Source organism: Saccostrea cucullata, unplaced genomic scaffold (assembly GCF_032062105.1).
Source record: "Saccostrea cucullata isolate Sc308-1 unplaced genomic scaffold, CSIRO_AGI_Scuc_v1 ctg261, whole genome shotgun sequence".
In the NCBI taxonomy this organism is placed as follows: domain Eukaryota; kingdom Metazoa; phylum Mollusca; class Bivalvia; order Ostreida; family Ostreidae; genus Saccostrea; species Saccostrea cuccullata.
Genome location: NW_026925910.1, coordinates 612,465 through 634,696, shown reverse-complemented (window position 1 = coordinate 634,696; position 22,232 = coordinate 612,465). Strand labels below are relative to the sequence as shown.

The 22,232-nt window shown below is 34.3% G+C and overlaps 1 protein-coding gene and 1 long non-coding RNA gene across 2 annotated transcripts; both read left to right on the top strand.

Annotated features, from left to right (window-relative positions):
• Positions 1–725: 725 nt before the first annotated feature.
• Positions 726–11,885, top strand: LOC134270060 (uncharacterized). The gene is given in 17 exon segments (XM_062752243.1): positions 726–1,290; positions 2,743–3,023; positions 3,278–3,477; positions 3,660–3,897; positions 4,124–4,199; positions 4,296–4,334; positions 4,701–4,812; positions 5,513–5,608; positions 5,705–5,821; positions 6,469–6,553; positions 6,780–6,839; positions 7,130–7,306; positions 9,656–9,800; positions 10,284–10,465; positions 10,863–11,018; positions 11,157–11,293; positions 11,450–11,885. Coding segments are annotated over 17 exon segments (3,102 nt in total).
• A 6,144-nt stretch (positions 11,886–18,029) lies between these two features.
• Positions 18,030–21,484, top strand: LOC134269986 (uncharacterized). The gene is made up of 3 exons (XR_009992701.1): positions 18,030–18,257; positions 18,730–18,983; positions 21,391–21,484. It is a non-coding gene; the product is annotated as an uncharacterized LOC134269986 (long non-coding RNA).
• The last annotated feature ends 748 nt before the right edge of the window (positions 21,485–22,232 follow it).

Genomic DNA, 22,232 nt, shown 5'->3' with positions numbered 1-22,232 from the left:
AATATGTCCTCCAAATAAATCATCCATAGTTTGTTAACTACTAGTATTTGAAACAGAAATCCTGTTTTTGAATTCATAGAGAAAAAAAATAATTTATTCTATCGTACCAGCTTATCTATTTCTGCGACTAAGAAAGAATAAAGAAAGGTTCCATTGAAACATAAATATCTCTTTTAGGTGCGCATAATGTTCTTCTGAGCGAAATCAACAGAACCATAAAAGACAATAAAGCATATCACAATTTACTGGTCTTACCTAACCTATCGCCATGTTTTTTTTAATATTTTAAAATGTTAATGAAACGTGTTTTACTCAAATATGAAAATGCATGAATGAAAATTAAAGATTAAAAGAAAGTAATTTTATTATTTGCTTTTCTCTTATTGATAAAGTGTGAAATAGAATATTGCATCCAAATGGTAAGATAATAACTCCATGCGACGATTTTTGTCGTCAGCATTTTTAACCGCTGTTGGAGTTTCTTTTCAGATTAACCTTATCGCAAACGAAAAAGGCGACGATATCGAATGAAAACAATTGTATCAGTCCACTGCTAGGTTAAGAATATTTATCAAAGAATTTCTATGTACAGCTTGATAACATTTTGATTAATTAAACAATTCAATAAACTTAACAACACAAAGTGACCATTCCATGTGCAGGCAACAGCTACTTAACTAGTACATTATTTTTCACCGGTTAACATGTAAAGTATTGCTTGCATTATGGCATTTAGTACGACACACCAAAGAATTCTGGACAGTAATATTCGACACTTATACAGTGGATTACCAACTGAAATACGTTTCCGGAAACCTGGATTTAAACATGTTCTGGATCCAGTTGCCAGGGCGCGTGAAGACCAAAATCGCGCCGCGAAGAGATTCCTCTGCAGATATTTGGAATACAATGCTAAGTACGACATTGAAATCCCACGTGCTCCAGCATTCAGAATCGTTACTAGGGAGCAAGCAGACGCCATTGTGGATAGGGTTTCCAGACCAACCACTAGCTGTAAGCTGAAACGTGAAATATGCCCTCGTGAGCACCGTCGTCAGTTGAAAGACCTATGTGCAGATTGCGAACTGAACACAATTTCTAGACCAGTTTCACGCAAAGAATTGCGTGACATAAATAAACGGCTGTTGACTCCAACTGTTGCAACAAATGTGAGGAACAGCACACGTCCATACCAGGAGTTTGTGCTCACAAATGTCACCAATGCATGTGAGCGCGAGGCACGCCCTGTATCACAGAGATGCCGACTTCGGTTCGAACACGAGGATGAAAGTGAGGTCATTTCCATGTATTACAAATCCATGACATCGCTTCGAACATTAAGCCAAAAGGAAAATATGCGTTAGACAATCTAACCTCATTACTTGATGAAATAATTTGAAGTGATGCTTGACTTATTTGCTTGAGAGACCATATCAACGACGCTATCTGTAAAACGGCCTTGGTTTTGTTTGCGTGTGTGTATGTGGACTTTTTAATCATAATTTAATATATTAGAGAACGAGAATTGACTGACTGCATGCAACTTCTTGCAAGTGTGCATTATACATGACAAACTGTCAAAAATAAAGAATCTAATAAAATTGTGTGATTTGCTCTTGTAATCAATGATTTATTCGTACAGGTATGTTTAATTAGTGATACCCACAGTCTTTTCCCGTGTGATAATCGCAGTTTAACTGATTAGATATTTTGAGACCATTAGATATGGCCGCCTTCCGCTTTATTGTCGGGCTTCTGTTGTGTCTGTTTTGCTTGAGAATTGCAAAGCCTGAAAAACAAACCTCAGGTAGGTTAGATTAAGTGTGTAATAATTAGCTATATATCGAACAATACAAAAGATGTTCTCGATCTATATTACACTTAACTTAAACTAATAGCTTTACAACTTTATTAAAAGCAAAACCAATCTAGAAATCCTTTTTAACCAATTTTGTGCAATTTTCAAAATGCAAATCGAGTTTCACCAAAAGAAAAACTTAAAATGCAGGAAATTAAGTCTGCTTGCATATTTTCTAATGAAATAGATGAAGTTAAGGAACAGTGATCAATGTCATCAATATTTACAAAGAACACAAATCTATAAATAGGGTATAACACGGTCCCTGGTAACCAGAGATGGGATCAGGTGCATAGGAGGTTTAAACATCCCAAGTTGACACGTCTCACTCGAAATGAGCCTTATGTATTGATAGAACGATATTCCATTGTCGAATTTATAAGAAATTATTTTGAGCAAAGATACACGTACGTCCCAATGTTATGTTACATTTAATTTATATTTGGTGTTTACAAAGAAGTCCATTATAAAGACAGTAGAAAATACGAAATGTCGACTTTAAACAAGGATGTTGAAATTCCTGGAACATCAACTTATCTGTCAGTAACATGGCTTGGTTTAACGGTTGCTCGTCACCAGAGAATTTTCATGATTATTGAATGAGTCGGGAGACGTAAACGTTATATGCAGGTGATAACGGAATATCAATGAAAAAATAAGTAAAGTTGTCGATGGAAAAAGAAGTATTTATTGACCCTTGTCTAAATCATTAAAAGTTTTCAACGGGACGAATATTTATAATCTCACCATTTATTTATGGTGAGATTATATATATTATATATATATTACATTTTATGGGAAACGGAATACATTGTATTACATATAGATCGATTGCAACTTTTTTTCTTAAATATGTGAAAATTATCAAAATTGCTTTAACATAGGAGACGCAGTCTTAAAGGTTACAGCTACCTCTGATGGTCGTTACAGTCTCTCAATCAACAATGTCACCTTTCTTACAAGTCAGAGGTTCTTCCTCATCTCTAATGGCAACACGTACGAAAGAGCAAATCTCACGCTTAATGCGACACAGAAAGGTTCAGGTACAGATGGACTCCTGGGGAACTACACTTTCACCAAGTTAGAATATATTGTTCCTCCTAGTAACATAGTTGAAGCATGGATCAAAGATTTTTCACCCAAACCTTTCGTTACATTTGAATTGGTATGTAAACTTCGACAATACCAATTCTAAATAACATGAATCTATATGATGAAAAGGTACTATAATTTTTCATAAATGTAACTATCGTACACTACTAATTCATTGCAGATTCGCATTCTTCTCAGATTTATAATATTAATCCTTAGAAATGTATGCATATAATCAAAATTTGTTTCGGTCATGAGAGAACACGTATGGTTTTAAATATACTTTTATGAGCTTTTTAAATCCTTTTATAAGATTGGATTTTTCAGCTTTATGTGGATGGAATAAACGGCACCCGCTCTGTCGATTGTCCAGCTGTTAGCTATCCGCCAACTCACACTTTCCTGAGATGCTTTAACCAAACGTCTGCGGGATTTCCAAGTTTTCAAGTTCAGTCTTCATCAAGGACACTTGGTTACCTGAACTTGGGGGGTAAAATGGTCGGGGACTATGACAAACAACTGGGCATGTACGTTTTTTGTTGTTGTTTTTCTTGGTCCATGATTCTGAATTTGTGTAATCTAAAGATGAAGAATATTACGCCCTAATGAAAGTTTGCATAGACTTATTTTTATAGAAATTCCTAGAACAATCGTATCAACAAAATAAACGTACTGCAAGTTGAAAGGTAAAACAAAGCTTTGTGTTTAGTTTCAATGCAAAAACCCCTAAGATGACAGATGGTATAAAGGGTGGTCCTCTGGCTGTATTCGATGCTAGTGGAAATACCATACTCATATCCCCATTCAACAACTTTATGGCGACTTCGATGTGGCACGACCAGTCACCGGGAGGATCGGTTAACTGGGGAGTGATGGGAGGCGTAGATTCCATCCCCAAAGGGTACATCGTGAAAACTGTCGCTGTAGCTGCTTCTGGAATTAACAAAGTGAGTATTTTTATGATATAATGTAATAATATATCGAAAAAGGCAATTGTTAAATTAATATAAGGTGGTGAATACTGACGAAATGTGATTTTATTAATTTACATTTTTAAAAATATTTTTTTATAAACATACTAGTAGTTCACCCATTTGATTGTTTATTACTATTTGCCGTTACAAATCCTCACAAAGTCATCATTTTTTATATCCCCCATATCTCGTTTTTCAGGCATTTCAGGAATATGGGCATTTTCTTGAAACTCTCTACAAGACAAAAGCAAAAAGACAACAGTTACAGACAAGATGTGTAGTTATGATGTCTCTTCCAAAATTTTGAATTTTATGGCCCCTGTGTCAGGGGTTGCCATTTGGTTTAAAGGGGTGGGGGGGATGGGCACAAGATGTATCTCTAAATTACCTTGGCTATTGGACAGATAATGGTAAAGAAATTCTGCAAAGCTAGTTATTCTCCCTATGAAAGGATTTTAGGCTGCTAAGACATGGTGGATATAGAAATCTTACATATATACTATTAATTACCTTTGTGGAATTTATCTCTTAGTGAATAATACAGTAGTGAATACATTATAATATAAGCTCTCATCGACTGTAAATTAAACGGTGTTTTTGATTTACTTGTCTTCTTCAATGCCTCCCTTTCTTTAAATAGTGTCAAAGTTCAAGGGTTTTATTCTTGTAAAGATTTTAAATAAATTAAATTTTAAAATAAAACCTCCTTAAACCCTACTAAAGACAATGTGATGAAAGGAGGTGTATACATGTAGATATGTTTTTGTGGATTTCAGGTGCCTATTACTATTACCATACAGAGACTACCACAAACAATAATAGTAAGACCTACCAAGATACGCTTATTGACGTTCAAAAGTATAGCGAGTCTGTCAGATTACCTTATGGGTAGGTTATGTCTAAAATATATTTAATCACTTTGATTATAAAGTACATCTTACATATTGAAAAAAAATACTTTTATCAAATGTGCATTCTTATCGAAAAATATCTTAACAACATTTACAACATTTGGAATCAATATTTCCCAAAAAAATTTACTACAAAGAAACATGAGATGATGAGGTCATTAATTCGATATTTATTTTTTTAAGAACTTTTATCAATTAACAATACTTCTTTTATTCATATGTCGACTAGATATATCACAATAAACTTGAAATAAAAGTCATCGAAGTTTACTCCATCTTTTTTTTCATTAGTGTGTCTACATTCATGAGAAATTGACACTTGAAGTATTAAATCAAAATGATAATTGGAAAATATGTTTCTCTTATTCATATTTGTATGAAGTAAAATTTCACAGTTAATTGGATATGGTATGCACGTTTCTCATCCAATTTGGAAGGAAAACCACGTTCTGAGTACAAACAATTTTCCAAATGAGATTCTACTCACAAACGCGTTCGAAAGGTTCCCCATAATCCCCTTTGAAGTCAGCGCTTTGTAAAGTTTATAGTTGTTAAACTCTGTCAACCTTCAATGTATTCAAATTATCTTTTATTTTCAGGGGCAATTTTTTTGGCTTTGTTCAAATTTTTTTTTTTTTTGTATTGTATTTCCAGTATCCATTGTACAATTGTTTTAGGTATATACAGATTGATTCTTGGTGGTATTATAAAGGTTTTCAGGATTCAGTAAAGACGTGGGAAGCCAGACCAGATGTTTTTCCTAATGGGATCGGGTAGATATACCAATGATAATTACATGTAATGATCATTTGTCGTTTTCAAAGTTTTTTGTTAATTGCAATACTGATGCATTTCATTCTCCTTTTAAGGTTTCTTCATAGGAAAACAGGTCTTCAAAATGATAATTGGAAAATATGTTTCTCTTATTCATATTTGTATGTAGTAAAATTTCACAGTTAATTGATAGTTGCTCACAACAGATATTGGTTGGTATTTTTGGCATAATTTTCCAAAATAAAAAGACTCCATCAGTTTTTAATTCAGATTAATTTTATGAAACTCACTGGAAAAACTTCTTTAATGTACATCTAAACGGCACAATGTTTGAAAATCATCATAATACATGATTTTTGAACGAAAATTGTTTTCTTGTACATATATAATGGTAATGAACTTTTAGCCTTTTTCATCTCTATGTACATCCGTGTTCATTGGAAACAGAATCCCTGATCGGACAAAGTTGATCAAAATTAATTTAAATTTTTTTTCTTTCTCCTGGGCATCTACAGATCAAACTTTATGCAACTTGGCAATTCACGCGGTTCTCTTCCGATTAAAATTTTTGTCCATGATTATCCAGAGTTTTTTCGATTCAGAATTGGTTACAAATAAAAAAAATTCTCAAAATTCTTAGGAAGACATTTAAGCAGTAGGCTTCACTTTTGTAGGTTTAAAAAATCTAACATATTTTAAATGTTCTTTTCCATAAAAAAGTCTTGGAAGGGTTTTGAAAATACGAGAAAGTCGATAGGTTTTCCATGTGAATGTCACGAATTCAATAATGGATTACCTATACATCAAGTAAACCATACAGGCCAAGTACATAAATTGAAAATAATTCAATTATTTTTAGGGGACATGATACATCATATGCCAAGCAAAATAATGGAAGTTTCACTTTTATTGTGGAGCCAGTTTTATCTTTGCCTGATGATGAAGTAAGGTTTCTTTGCAGCCTATCGTAGCTATTTGATTCAATACACTTGTATGATTTTCCTCATTACTGGCACTTGTACATTTTTTATCATTACTTGCATACATTGAAAGTTTGGAGATAAGAATATTTAAGAATACAAATACTCGAAATGTACAGAAAAATGTGTTGAAAATATTGGTAAATAGAATAGCAGAAGTTATATATTAATTTCTATTTTTGTTTTACAGATGTTCTGGCCAAATTTGTTCAGGACTTCCAAGAAGTGGGGTTTAGCAGTTTATGAACAAGTACAATTAATAATACGAGGGTTATTCCAACACGCAAAAAATAATTTCAAAAAGCTCTGTTGCTAGGAAAATATACCATTTTACCTTTCGATAGGTGTCAGGCTGTCGATACATTTACTTTTTTGATGAAGTCGGCATTTATTGAAACATACAAAAATTGCTGGAAAAATATTCATTATAGTTTTTAATACTTCATCCCATTCAAACATTTAAGTCACTGTTCTAATACAACTCGTACAACTTTTTATACTTGGTAACAAAATAACCGAATCTTCATTTTGATTTTGTAGGACTGGCTAGACATCCAAACACTGGGTCTGGCCGCTCTTCAGACTGACCTCTATCTGGGGGAGCGCTGGATGACAAGAATGGGAGGGGCGGCACAGGAACAGAACCTCACCATGCAGCTCTGTATGTCCCTCCCTCGTCACGCCCTGACCAGTGTTACTCTTCCCGCCATTACGCAGGTATATAGAAATACTTTTACAGGATGGCTTACAGAGTAATAAACTCGTCAGAAAAAGTGGATTCTTCGGTTTTGAAGGATAAATTTTAGTTGTCCACGATATCAACAAATTTTAAATTATATGTAGTAGAATTAACCTAGTACATCATGCCATGCAAAAAAATGGATAGTCTCATAGCTGAATTGATTTGGGAAGACAATGCACATGTAAATATTGCCTGTGGCATATATACTTTGTTCGATTTAAAATAGATAAAAGAAAAAAAAACCAAAATAATTATCTGAAGAAAGGTCAAAATCTTTAACAAGCAAAATAGAACAAATCAAACATATATACATTTATTCATACATCCTCAAGAAAAAACTTACAAAGTTCACATTTTTAAAAAAACAAGTATTTAATCCTTGGGATAAAATACATGCATCTTTAAATGTTTCATGCATGGACATTACATTTGTTATAGGACATCTGTCTGTGATTTTTTTTATACACGCATAGAATAGAAATTGTGGTCCAATAATTCCTGGGTCAATCTGATCGTTTATATTAATATGCTGTCTTGCTCGTTAAGTATAACACTTACATGTTTTCAAGTTATCTTTCTTTGTCAACAGAACTGGACAAAATTTGTAAATAATGTCGCCCTGGCTGACCATATGTCTTTCACTTTTTCGAATTTTCCTGAATTTCCTCTCACCTTTCATGAAGTTAACGATGTGAGATATTCAACATATGGTCTACTGTTAGCTGTAAAATACTGCTTCTCTTAAATTTTTCTTCCTCAGTCTGTTCTTACATTTTAAGTTTCAACATAAAAGTTGTAGTCATTACACGTTTTGAAATGTATTTTAGTCTTAAAGATGTGCAATGAGGCTTCAGAATTTTAGGACCAAGTGAAAGTCGATAATGTTTTTTTACATCTCTTTCTAAAATTCATCCCACATTCCATGCTTAGCAGATTCATCTTTTGGAATAAAACAGTTTTTGTCCTTAAGATATCCAATAACGAATTTTCTTTTAGCCTCTGGGGTGAATGAACTGTTTTTCTTTGATACCCTGCTTATCCTGATTATTAGAATCCTCTAGCAATAAAGCAGTAGACGGTCAATTGTTAATGTGACAATATACGATTTGATTATATATTGTGCACATGCAAAAAGAATTTAGATTTTTTTCTATCCAGTAGTTCAATTAAGGTCCCTTTTTCGTAAAATTTCTTTTTTTGGTCTTTTATTCAAACATTCCTTTTAAAACATAATTTGTGTATCAGTATTTCTTACTTCTACACTTATAATGCATTCTTCAAAGGAAGACATTTTGTTTCGTCTTTTTCATATAGAATAGTACCAAAAGAGGTTCATGCTCACCTAAGCATTTTATGCTCAATAAAAATCATGTATACGACATTGCAGCTTCTTCAACGGTTATCTGAAAACGAAAGATATATATTTCAAAGACAGACTATTGCAGGAGGACATTATATAACTGACTCTGGTTGTCTTCCTCTTGTTTTAACACCTCTCTTTGAAATAAAGATTTTCGGATCAACAATTTTATTTGATTATACTGTCATACAACAAAACATTTTCCTTATTTAATTCATTTCTTTAGTTTTGTTTGACTTATGGAAAATCATAACAATTGCCAGAGTTTTTGAAATAAAAAAATATTCACTGGTCAAGTGGACCAGTGATTTAGTGAAATTTACCGGTCCACACAAATATTCACTGGTCCATCAGCATACACATATTCAAAAACAAAAAAAATGTTTTAATTCCAGTATAGGCCTTAAAAATCAATAGGGTCAAATATCCCCGGACTGAATTAACCAGGTGTGATATTTTTAGTGGATACCCAACATGGCTGCCTACCGCAGAAAACGAAGTTCTAAATGTTGTGGGGATAATGTTTAATTTAACAATAATGGTTATGAACTCTTTATTAGACTTATTAAAGGTAAATAATGATTAGGTTGACATATGTTGTATCCCAAATAAAGCTACAATTAACATTTTTGTACAAATTGAATTAACTGATTGAACAAATACAGATACGACAGAAAAAAAAATCATGACTATCTGTCGTAAAAGCCCTTGAGTTTATTCTATCATACACACAGATCCAATCCTTTAGACTATCTCACAAATAAACTTAAAATTCACAGGTTAAGAGGTTAAAACTCCGGAATGGTCCAATTTTTTTTATCGGTCCTTTGGACCGGTTACATGAAGAAAATTACCGGACATTTGAAATATTTACCGGTTTTGCCGGTGGGACCGGTGGATTTCAAAAACTCTGCAATTGCATAAATTATTTCACAAGCACATTCTATTACTTACCTTTTTACAGGCAAGGGTGAGTCAAGATTATCATTTAGAACCGGAGCAATGGCGGATTGGTATATCTTCAATGTTGGCGTCTGCCATAGGTTTGGCACCATACAAAGACACTTTCTGGTCTACACATCAACAAACTGGAAATCCCCGGTACCCAGGTAGGTTTAAAAAGAATTGTGTAACGTAACTTTTTTCATGGCTTTCAAATATTGTGGATACTTGAGGCGAAAGTAGATGTTTCTTCTCACCAAATCAAGAACAAGTTTTCAGCATATCTTTATTTTTGGCAATAAAAAGGTATTGGAGAATCTTGAAATGATCTTCTCATGAAGGTTGGTTTACAGTGTCTACATGTATTTAAATATTCTTATATTTTGACTATATAGGTTATTCCACATGCTTCATTATTATAATTTTGTGTTTTGATATTGGTATAAATATTTTTTTTTGATAAAAGTATACTGATTATACTTGCCTGTTGTCCAAAGAGACTGCCATAAAATATGTTGCAATCAACACAGTGTTTTAGCAATTGTTTAATATTGCAGGTATCAATATTGTACTTACTTTGGATCAACATTGTACTTACTTATCTAATTATCATTTAATTTCATTTTTAAATACATTCATATCGTCATCAGATATCAATGAGCCCTACCCAGCACTGGAGGCGTTGGTATCCACACTCAGTGCAGGACCTGTAGGGCCAGGAGACCAGATAAATAATTCCGATGTTGACCTTATTATGAGATGCTGCGATGGAAACGGTCGTCTGCTTAAACCGTCACGTCCTGCCACCGCCATCGACAAACAAATCATTAAGGTATGAAAGCAAAACGTATTGTCACATGTACAGATTAACAAAACTACATTACATGATTTAAAAAGATATTTCATTACAACAAGCGGGTCTTAGAAAAAAGATTAAATATAATTATTTCTTTGAAGAAATTTTCTTTAACATTCTCTTCGACAAGCATCGAAAGGAAAAATATGAAACAATTTGATTAAGAAGGTCATTTAGAAAGAAATGTTCCATGCGATTTTATAATGATAAAAGTAGAACAGTGAATTATTTCATGTAATCACAATAAGAAAAAAAACTGGTGTACTTGGCAATGATGCAGCAAATATTAACTATTGGGTTGAGAGAGTCAAATATAAAGACACTTTTCGCACTTTTCTTCGATAAATATTCCTTGTACACCTGGTTTTTATAGGCTGCCATACCTTCAGCTGACGGACCTGTTGGAGAAGTGTGGACTTCCTATACAACTATTGTCTCTGACCGACCACGTGACTTTGGTATCCTCATGGCAACCAATTTGTCATCCCCGTACACCGTCAGGAATTCAGACACTGGTTTCCCTGACAGTGTGAGTAGACTCCTGAGTTTAAACTCAGCAGTGTCACATATATACTGACAAATTTTAACCGTCACTTTCGATCTTTATTATATTTTCTTTAAATCAACTGAGTTTGATATTTTTTCTTTGTCTATAATATATTTGCAGCTGAGGTCAGCTTTGGTTTTTCCTTTTGGCTTACCAGAAATGTGGCAACCGTTTGATGACGATCACCCATTAGTTCTGGACAATTGTACCCGTGAGGACTTCTGTTTGTACTTATTTAGTGCAAGAGAAACGGGTTTGTAAGTAACTTAATCGTATATTGTCATTATACAACAGCTATTCAGTATATATTACCTTTTCATTAAAAAATTCTAATTTCAAAGTCTTCAACATTCAAAGTCTGAATTAATATTATTTTCACTTGCATATTAGTATATAATGTTAACCTGTTATAGGAATGGAACAGATATCGTTATATTTGGAGAAATTTCTAAATGGGTGCCTATGTCACCTGAGAGGGTTACTAACATTGTTCATGCGGAAATCAACATGCGGGTTGGGGTCAGAGGTAAACCGGGAGAAACGGTTACCATGGCATTCTTAGTAAATAACTCAACACGCCGGTCTTCATGTAAGATCGATACATCAGGTACAGCGATGTTGGATGCATTATATGGATGCAGTCCAAGTGGTGCAACATCTCATCAACCGCACGGACCAACTTCAGACTCCACATCACAAAGTTTATCCACAAAACATTCTTCCTCACGTCAACCAACGTCGCATGGACAGACATCAGACCAGACGACACCTCACTCCTCAGCTAGTGTTCTTTATAAACATTACAGCTTATGGCTTCTGATCTCCATGTTTAGTTTAGCAATCATTTAGAGTGTAGATACAAAGTATCTAAATCTCTAAAGAATGTGTTGATGTGAAACTGTATTTCAAATACAGGAAGCACATTAAGGGTCATAAACTGATTTTCTTCTTATCATTTACGAAATTTGTTTGAATTAATTTTTTTTCCTTTGAAAATACCATGTTTTTTTCTTTCGAGTACTAACTGACATCCATTTTATTGAAGAATGTTTCATGACGTAATATACACATGCACCATAAATGTCGGTTTGTCATGCAACTCTGAATGCTACGTATGTCAAAAAATATTATCAAGATAGAAAAATGAACAAAATATAATAAACCTTTCTTTTTAACAAAATGAAAGAATGATTGAATAAACGAATTGTGTTATAAAGCAATATTTAAGAGTCAAAATCAGCAAGCATCGAGCATTTAGTTAAAAAATGTGGAAAGTGGCATAGAAACAGATCTGGGTTAAAACTCATATATAAATTTTCAGAACAAAGGGTATGATAGAAAAAAGCAAGCAAAAATAATTTTTCGCATTGTTGCTATGGAAACCACGCGCCTTTCCAATAGCGTGTTTTGTAGTTTATCATGACACTTGAATTTATGGTTAAACAAATACTTTTTTATTACTAGTCATTAAAAAAATCTTTTTTAAATTATTATTTTATTTATATAAATATACTCTATTTTAGCAACTGTTGATTTTTGAAATTCTCTTCACCTTTTGATAAATATAACTAGTTTTTGGAGGTTTATTTTGCTTTAAAAGACAGCAAATTTGAAGTACTTTATAAGAAATCTACAACCACATTAAAGCTTATCAACATAAAATATTTATTAAACAGTATTTGTTCTAGAAGAATCATGAAAAAAATCTGCAGGCAACTAAAGCATTTACATATGATAACTGATTTAAATCCATATTTTCCTGAAACTTTTGCTTCAAATTACCTCCCTTTGGTGTAGCTCTCTAACATAGGAGGAATAAACGGTGGTTTGCTTACATTACACAGAAGACTAGTAGAAAATTACAAACTTGGAGCGGTCTGAGCCTCAGTTTTGGCGTTTTCATGGGTCTTAATTATGGTGAGTGATTGATTTTTTTTCCAATTACCATTACAACAGTTACTAAAGCATGATTAACATAAATTAATCATGCAGTAAGATTTGTACACTTGACAATCAAGTGTTTTTGTACATTTTAATTTGATTTAAATAATTCTGATTGATTATATATGTTAGCATTATTTAAGTAGTTTATAATATTAAAAAGAAAGATTATGCATGGCTCGAGGAACAAAGCGGAGTGGGTATGTTCTCCCCCCCTAATATTGCCGATATTAAACAATAATATCAATTTATCGTGATAAAATAAATTTAATCCCCCAACTTAGATTGTATCTGTGGACCTAACGTGAAAAGGTTGGTCAGTCACATCACTGTATCACAAATTATAAAGTTTAATTTTAATTTAGTTTATAATTTTGATTTGTCGTATTCACAGTATGTATGCAACTGTAACAGGAAAGGAGAAAATGTATGGCTGGACCGGGAATCGAACCCGGGACCCCTGTATCTCTAGTCAGGTGCTCTACCAATTGAGCTATCCAGGCCGATATCCACGGCCCAAACCATTACATTCCTCCCTCCTTAAATGGTCTTCGCCCTCGAAGACACAACCCAAGTTCTTATTGCCCCTGGCAGGACTTTCACCTGCAATTCCAGGGGTGGTCAACGGCACCAAATCTGTAACAGGAAAAGAGAAAATGCATGGCTGGACCGGGAATCAAACCCGGGACCCCTGTATCTCTAGTCAGGTGCTCTACCAACTGAGCTATCCAGGCCGATATCCACGGCCCTAACCATTACAAAACCAAAGTCACTCACCAGCTACAATGATTATAATTCATAAATTGATAGTCTGGTAAATCAACATTTTGTAAAGAAGATATTTTTACTTAACATTTAAGATAATACCTGCTTTTCACATGAAAAAAAAGATATGAATCTATGAAACCAACACTATTATGAAATATTTGTAAAATTGAAAGACTTTTGTTAGGGCGTCCGAAAAAAAATGAAAAGGAGGAAGGGGGTTAACTCTGTTACTGTACTTAATACTTTTAGTTTAGGAAAGGGGATTACCTCGGAAGTATTGTGATACAGACAACTGTATAAAGTAGTGTACTAGTGGTAACTGAATTGTAAATATACCACAGCAAAAAAATGAATTTAAAAAAAACAAAACAAAACTTTTTGCTGCTGTCATCCAGTGTTTACCTATAAAAGAAAATTCATGTCCAGCTAACATTTTCTCCGGTACCACTGAACTAATTTAAGCCTACTAGGTTCAAATAATAAGCATCATTAGATTGAAAGCACAAAAATGTTACGAAATGAATATCTATATGCCATTTATTCTTTGGGGGGGGGGGGGGGGGGTAATGGAAAGATATTAAAAACATAATTTAGAGTTTTGACAAAATGACAAAAACCTAGAATCAGTTGACCTTTTTATTATCTAATTTGTGTTGTTCACTTCTGTTTTTAGAATGAAATTCGGCACTTTGAAGTCAAAATCGGGAAGAAGCAGAAACAGAATTGAATGAGCTGATAATTAGAATAACACAGGAAAAACAAGTAAATAATACATTTAAATTAGTAGAAATGTTAACTTTTTTAAATAAAATGATAAACCATTGAGATTTCTTGGAATTTAATTGATTCCAATAAGCATGCTTGCATTCATCACCATTGTTCAAGCTCAACTAGACATTGATCCTAGTAAATGAAGACAAGCTGTATAATATTATTACATTTTAATTTTATCACTTTTTCAGATTCCGAGAATACATTATTACAGTACAGGCCCATTGATGCAGGAAGTGAGTGGATAATACATGTAATACCCTCAGGGAGCCATAAAATAGATCCATAAATTGTATTCATTAAAGTGGATCAAATAAAAATGTTCAATCCAAAAGTTTGTTTGTCTGTTATCATTTTTGTATCGATGTAAATCTAATGACTATCAATTTTTGGCATGCAGATTCATAATAAGATAGTAGAAGAATCTGAAACATATCTTTATATTCTGCATTTTGAAGTATATGTATCATATGTAATTAAAACAAGGTCAATATTAAACTAGAACTGTCCAAATGGGACAAAATACCCCCGCTGGGTTTTGTTTAGAGGTGCTAAATCTTGAATATTTTATGGATCTAAGAGAAGAGAGAAATGCTAAAACATTTTTAGTGCAAATGTAGTTGCTCATTAATTTTTTATAAATGAAACGAAGGCGCAGCCTAATAAAAGAAAATAGACTTTATATACAGATCAGACACAAATTATTAACTTCTTCTTCAGTGACCTTGAACTTGCATAAATGACTTTGGTATAAAGTCATGACACAAACTCAGGTGTGTATTCAAGTTTTTCAATTATAAACACGAATTAGGAAATTTTTCTTCTAGTACCCTTGAACTTCCCCAAATGACCTTGGGTCAAGGTCATGACACACCCTTAGGTCATGGGCAATCTTTGTGTGAAATGAGAGCCTACCAAGTTTATCTATAAGAAAGACATGGACCAGACACGTATTATGAAATTTTTCTTCCAGTGACCTTGAACTTCCCCAAATGACCTTTGGTCAAGGTCATGACACACCCTTAGGTCATGGGCAATCTTTGTGTGGAGGGGTTGATTCTAATGTTCCTCTAGAAGAAAGATATGGACCGGACACTTTTGCACAGCTAGACAGACGGACGGACAAACTGATTCATATATACCCCCAATCAATCAATTAATTTCAAAACTGACAAAATATTTTTGTGAGTTAAAAAAATGAGGACTAGTTTAATACAAAGCTTTCATTTTAAATATTTCACTTTATAGCATTCTTATAATTTTTTTTAGAGTCAGTTGAAGTTTGAGACATTCATTTATATACATATATAAATAGCCCTTGTAGATTTTCATTTTTGGTACTTAGAGATCTTAGCTGTCATGAAATATTGTTTCTTAATTAGGGCAATTTTGAATGTGTCATCCCCCCTAAGCAACCCAAAACTGATGCCACATGCCTGATTGATATGGTTTTACTTTAAAATTATATGAAGTGTCAAAGTGATTCTCTTTTATAAACTAGCATTATTGTGAGCAAGCTCATTAAGTGATACCCACCCTCCTGCTATTGCATAAAATGTTTTAATTACAAACAAAGGTCCAAATATTTATTTAAAACCTTTTTAAAACTTTGCAATACATATATACATATCCAAATGAATATGACATATACTCAAGTCATAGGTAGTAAAACCTTTAAATTGTGTAGAGCACAAACTTCCGATTTCTCTTCATTCGAAGTTATAAGAATATGTAAATGTACCAAACTCATATAGTACACTTTTACTGCAGTGACCTTGAAAAAGCTATGTCCTTGAGTCAAGGTCAAACATGTCCAAATGAACTTTGGTCATAGTCATGACAAACCCACAGCTCAAGAACAATCCCTGAGAAGAAATTTTAAGTCTTTCCATTAGAATGGGCAACGATTGCACTATTCTTCTACCAATGACCTTGAAATTGTTCAAATGACCTTGGGTCAAGTTTTGGACACATCTCCAGATCATAATCAATCTTAATATCAAGTATGAACGTTCATTGGTGTTTCATTGAAATGTTATGAACATGTAAAAATTTAACATACATATGGAGGGTTGAACAAGGTGATTCCTATAAACCCCCCCCCCCTTTTTCAAGTTTCGATTGTGATGAATATAAAATTCCTTTTTGAAATTGAATGTGCATTTATTTATCAACAATAGTAAAATTATGAGTATGCTTTGATCAGAACCAATATGACCAATATAATGGGCACTGTACATGTAATAAATTACCCCCACCCCTTCAAAATAGCTTAAATAAATGCCAGATTGTCACACATTTCAACCATTTGTAACTTTTTTCTACTAAAGTTGCCTGCAAATTTTATTGTATAGATATGACATATAGATAACCCCTAACAAGATCACAGCATTCATTTTTCCAGCAGTGGTTGTAGATTTCGCATATAAAGTGATAAACAAATGTAATTTTTTCAAAATTAATAAGCATTGACGCCATGTTCTTTTCCCGTTGTCATGGCAACAATATCACTACAGAAATTTTGTTTTTCCTATTTTTTAAGAATAATGTAATTCCATCCTTTAACAAATAAAGTAACCAAAATACCTTATCTTATCACGTTCAGAAAACATATTCATAGAAAAATGTCTAAAAATCATTGATTTTCATAAGGATTTATGGGCCCGTTGCTAAGGAAATGAATTTCCTTGGATACCAGTCCCTTCATACATTCAAAAAAAAATTTTAATTGTGTTTTAGCATAAGTTAGGACAAAATATTTTATATAACAAAAGCTTTTTAAAAAATAAAATTTTGACTTTCCATTCAATGCTCGATGCTTTCTGATTTTGACTCTTAATTGTTTCATTCAATTTTTTTTTAAATTTGGTATGTTAACATGTAACGTTTCCGCCTGTTCCAGGGTTTGTTACAATGAAAATAAATTATTGTGGGTCTCCTGTTTCTGAATTTTACCCTTTAACTCTAAATGAAAAGTCAGGTTGCAAATTTATAAAATTTATTATGGTGCAAACAATGAATAACAAATAACAATAAGATAATTGGCAATTAGGCAATAATAAATTATGGGTTACCCGACAATAAAAAGGTATCCGGCTCTACCGGGTTACCCGGATGAATTTATAAACAATGAATCAATTGGGTATGGATCTGCCGGGATTGGCATCAATGAATCAATTGGGTACGGATCTGCCGGGGATTGGCAGATTGGATTGGGCACGGATCTGCCGGGCTTGGCAGATTGGGTTACAAATCAATTGGGTATGGATCTGCCGGGCTTGGCAGATTGGGTTACAAATCAAATGGGTATGGATCTGCCGGGCGGTTACCAAATATTGGTAATGGGTTAATTTACCCAATAAGGGGCATCAGATTTTACCCACTTCTGGGGAGTTGGGATTCTTAGAGCTGGTCAGATGTTGATGAGTCTGACCAACGTCCCAGACTGAAGAAAAAGTCCAAAGTGCCTTCTTTATATACCTTTTCATTACTAGGGCCGAATTAGTTCACGTGCGAATAACCAGCGGTACCGCCAGTATTCGCGCGACGTTTGTATGGTAACACAAACAACTTTTGCATCAAGTAAAGGCTTTATCATTACAAATGCGGGAAAAAGGATGATCTGATGTTTGGGAATTGTTTTGGTAACGATGCCAAGTTGGATTTGGGTACCTTGATCGTATAACAATGCCAGACGGCCATTTGCTATTACGATTGGGCTGGTATATGGAGGAAATTCGGGTTTGTACATTACAACGAAAGAATATCCATGAAATAAACATATACAATGAATTATAAAGCATACATTAATGACATACGATAATTGGTAATATTCCCATGATATCTACAAATAAATTTACGATACATAGATTAAATATTCAGGGCATAAATTGGGGTGATCCAATCTGTGGGTTATTTTGGTCATGGGGGAAAATTCGTAACAGAGCTCCCCCTCCATGAAAACATTCGTCCCGAATGTTGGGTCGTTTTATCAAATCTCAATTTTGGGACTGTATTTCATGGGAATATTGTCATGAAAAGTAACATTTGCAATATGAATAAACATAATCAGGGGCCACAAAAATACATACATATCAATAATAACAATGTGGTCAATAGTTATGAATCATAGTTATGAAAAACAATAATATGAATAACAGTTCATCAATTATCAATACATTTACTTTTACCAAAATGTTTTTGTTCATCACAGTTCATCACTTCTTACCAATCCTGGATCCATTGGAATAGAAAAGTCACGACGGATACAAATCACAGATCTCGATCCACATCACGAATATTCACAAGTATCATCATAAAGTTCACAAAGTTATACGGTATAGTCCTTTGAAATATCCAAAAGGTCCAGTGCACGTCCGTGTATTACGAATCCAGCGTCATTTGGAAAGGTCCAGGATCAATGTCCGAAAGTACATCATACGGTTTGGAAGGCTTCCTCACGGCAAGGTATGAACTAGGGATCATCATGTCTGGGTTAAGTGATGGGTATGGTACATATGATTTTCCAACACCATTTTGTAATTTTTCATTGTTGGGGTAGGATAAGCTTGGGGAATTTGTCAGGGCTCTTTGGAGTTTGTCGAAAGCTTCATGGCAATTTTCATTCAAATGGAACTCTTGCTTTGGTTCATTCATAATTTCTTTGGGGATTTTCTGAACATTAATACATTGCAAGTGGTCTGGATATTGGGGGTTGAGCTCTTGGCTAAAAGCATTAATGGTATTGGTATTGGATGGGTCTTCCAATACATTTACTATTTTGTCAATACATTTGACTGTGGCACTTTGGGTATTCTCATATAGTTTGCTACATTTGTCTTTCGTATTCATGTGACAAACTGTGACTTCTTCGTCTACAGTTAAAGGGGTTTGGGTAATCAACAATTCATTTTTCTCAACAAAACTTGGGATAGGTTCTATTATTCCAACCTCATCCTTAAATAAAGGGTTATCTCCCTTTGCAGGAGCAACATAATCACAATGGGGAGGATTTCCAATATCCTCGGCAAGACTTATCTTGCCACAAGACACAACTTTTACACAAGATTTACTAAAGCAGGGAATGTCTAGACCCTGTATCTTTAGTTTCATCTGTTTTACCAAAAGGTCACATGAATTCTGAGTCATAAAATCTAATCCCAATACGCATGGGTTTTGTATATTGGCCACAAGTACTTTATGGGTAACTTGAAAATTTTCAAGGGATATTTTGATTGGGCATTCTCCCTTAACTGGGATTGTATCTCCACTTGCAGATGTAAGTTTGATAGATACTGGGGTAATTTGGGGTTTTTCCGTAGTATCTAAATTTTCAAAGAATTGGGTACTGACAATGGTCACACTAGCACCCGTATCAACAAGTATATTTGTTTCTTTATTTCCAATTTTTCCAACAACATAAATTCCATCATTTTCCCCATTTATATCTCTCACTAAAATTTCTTTGGGGATAGCTTCAGTACAAAAAGGGATATCTTTCTTGGATTCAAATTCTGTTTTATTTTCAATATTGGGTTTGGAATTTAGTGAGAGAGGTTGAGCCATATTTAATAGCAAGTGTTGGGGTCTGCCCCTTGAACCTGTCGACTTCCGACCCCCGAATTCGACGCAGGGTAGTTTCCCTGATTTTGAGGTCGGAATTGAGTTTGACTTGGGTTCTTGGGGAAATTTTTCCAATTGTTAGAATTTCCTTGGTAGGGTGAACCCTGGGGTCCTGGTCCATAATTTGTTGGTCTATTGATTTGGTAGTCGGGATTGACTGAGTTTTCATATGAGCCCATATTGGAATAATTCTGATAGGGGGTTTGGTATGAGTTCTCATATACATGATAATGTGCATATGGGGTTTCTGCCATATTTTGGGTAGGCATTTGACAATTTCTTACTAGAGCTCTGATTTCTTGGGTAAGGGATTTAAGGTCATCACGCAAGCTTTGAATGGGTTCTGTTTTGTTAATGGCATGGACAGTTTTATTTCTTTGGGCGTCTGCCAATCTATAAGTTTCAAACCGAATGGCCAAAATTTCAGCTTCATTTATGTCTTTGGGCCTTGCCTCTCTTAATCGGAGACGGATATCAGGGTCAGGTAGGGCATCTATGAATTGTTCTAGGGCTAAGATACTTAGCACACTTTGATCGGTAGTTGGGTAGGCCTGGCGGGTTAATTTCTTAATGGATTGGGCCAGTTCAGATATGGTTTCATTGTTTTCCTTAACCCGAGTTTTAAGTTGGGCTCTAAAAAGTTCCGCTCTTTCTACAGACCCGAATCGTCTGTTTAAAATATCCACTAAACACTTGTAATCTGTTCTTTGGGTTTCATTTAACTCAGTGAGCAAAGCTCTGGCACTACCTGCAAGGCTACTGGCTAAGTAGAGGGATTTTGTTCTATAGTCCCATCCATGCAAGGTTACCAGAATTTCAAAATGGACCAGGAAATCATTAAAATCCTCCGACCCATCAAAATCTTTTAACTTTACGGGTGCGTTGGATTTAACAGACACTGGGTAATGTGTTCTGTTTTCTTGAGGAGTATAAAACTCATTTATTGGATGGTCATTCATGGAAATGGACCGGGGGCAATCTTTGGACCCAAATGAGACACTGTAGGGACAATTGGACTCATTTACATTGTTGGTTTTGGATTGGGTTGTATGTGACGGGGCACTGGGACTGTGATGATTGTCTCCCCTGTCACTATATAATTTTCGAAGTTCAGCATTATCCCTTTGCAGGATTTCATTTTGTTTTTCAACATGCTGAAATTTCATTCGCATTTCTTGACTATCTTGTTCAAATTTGGATTTCATATCATGCAACATTGAGAGAATAACATCAAGTTGATTATCTCTTGCAGGTACATGTAGCATTGAATTTGATGCCGGCATGGAATGGTGACTTGGGATATCCGGGCGGTCATGAGAATTAACATGAACATTGGGTGAAATTGAGTGCGGTTTAAAAGTAATTTCAAAGCTTTCATCCGCCTCCATTGTACAAAATTTGTATCCAAAAGAAAAATTTGAAGTAATAAAAATTCACAAAAAATATTTAGAAATGGTTTTGTTTTTTTCTTAGGGTAAACAAAAACAAGATATAAAAGATCCCACTTCTGACACCAAATTGTAACGTTTCCGCCTGTTCCAGGGTTTGTTACAATGAAAATAAATTATTGTGGGTCTCCTGTTTCTGAATTTTACCCTTTAACTCTAAATGAAAAGTCAGGTTGCAAATTTATAAAATTTATTATGGTGCAAACAATGAATAACAAATAACAATAAGATAATTGGCAATTAGGCAATAATAAATTATGGGTTACCCGACAATAAAAAGGTATCCGGCTCTACCGGGTTACCCGGATGAATTTATAAACAATGAATCAATTGGGTATGGATCTGCCGGGATTGGCATCAATGAATCAATTGGGTACGGATCTGCCGGGGATTGGCAGATTGGATTGGGCACGGATCTGCCGGGCTTGGCAGATTGGGTTACAAATCAATTGGGTATGGATCTGCCGGGCTTGGCAGATTGGGTTACAAATCAAATGGGTATGGATCTGCCGGGCGGTTACCAAATATTGGTAATGGGTTAATTTACCCAATAAGGGGCATCAGATTTTACCCACTTCTGGGGAGTTGGGATTCTTAGAGCTGGTCAGATGTTGATGAGTCTGACCAACGTCCCAGACTGAAGAAA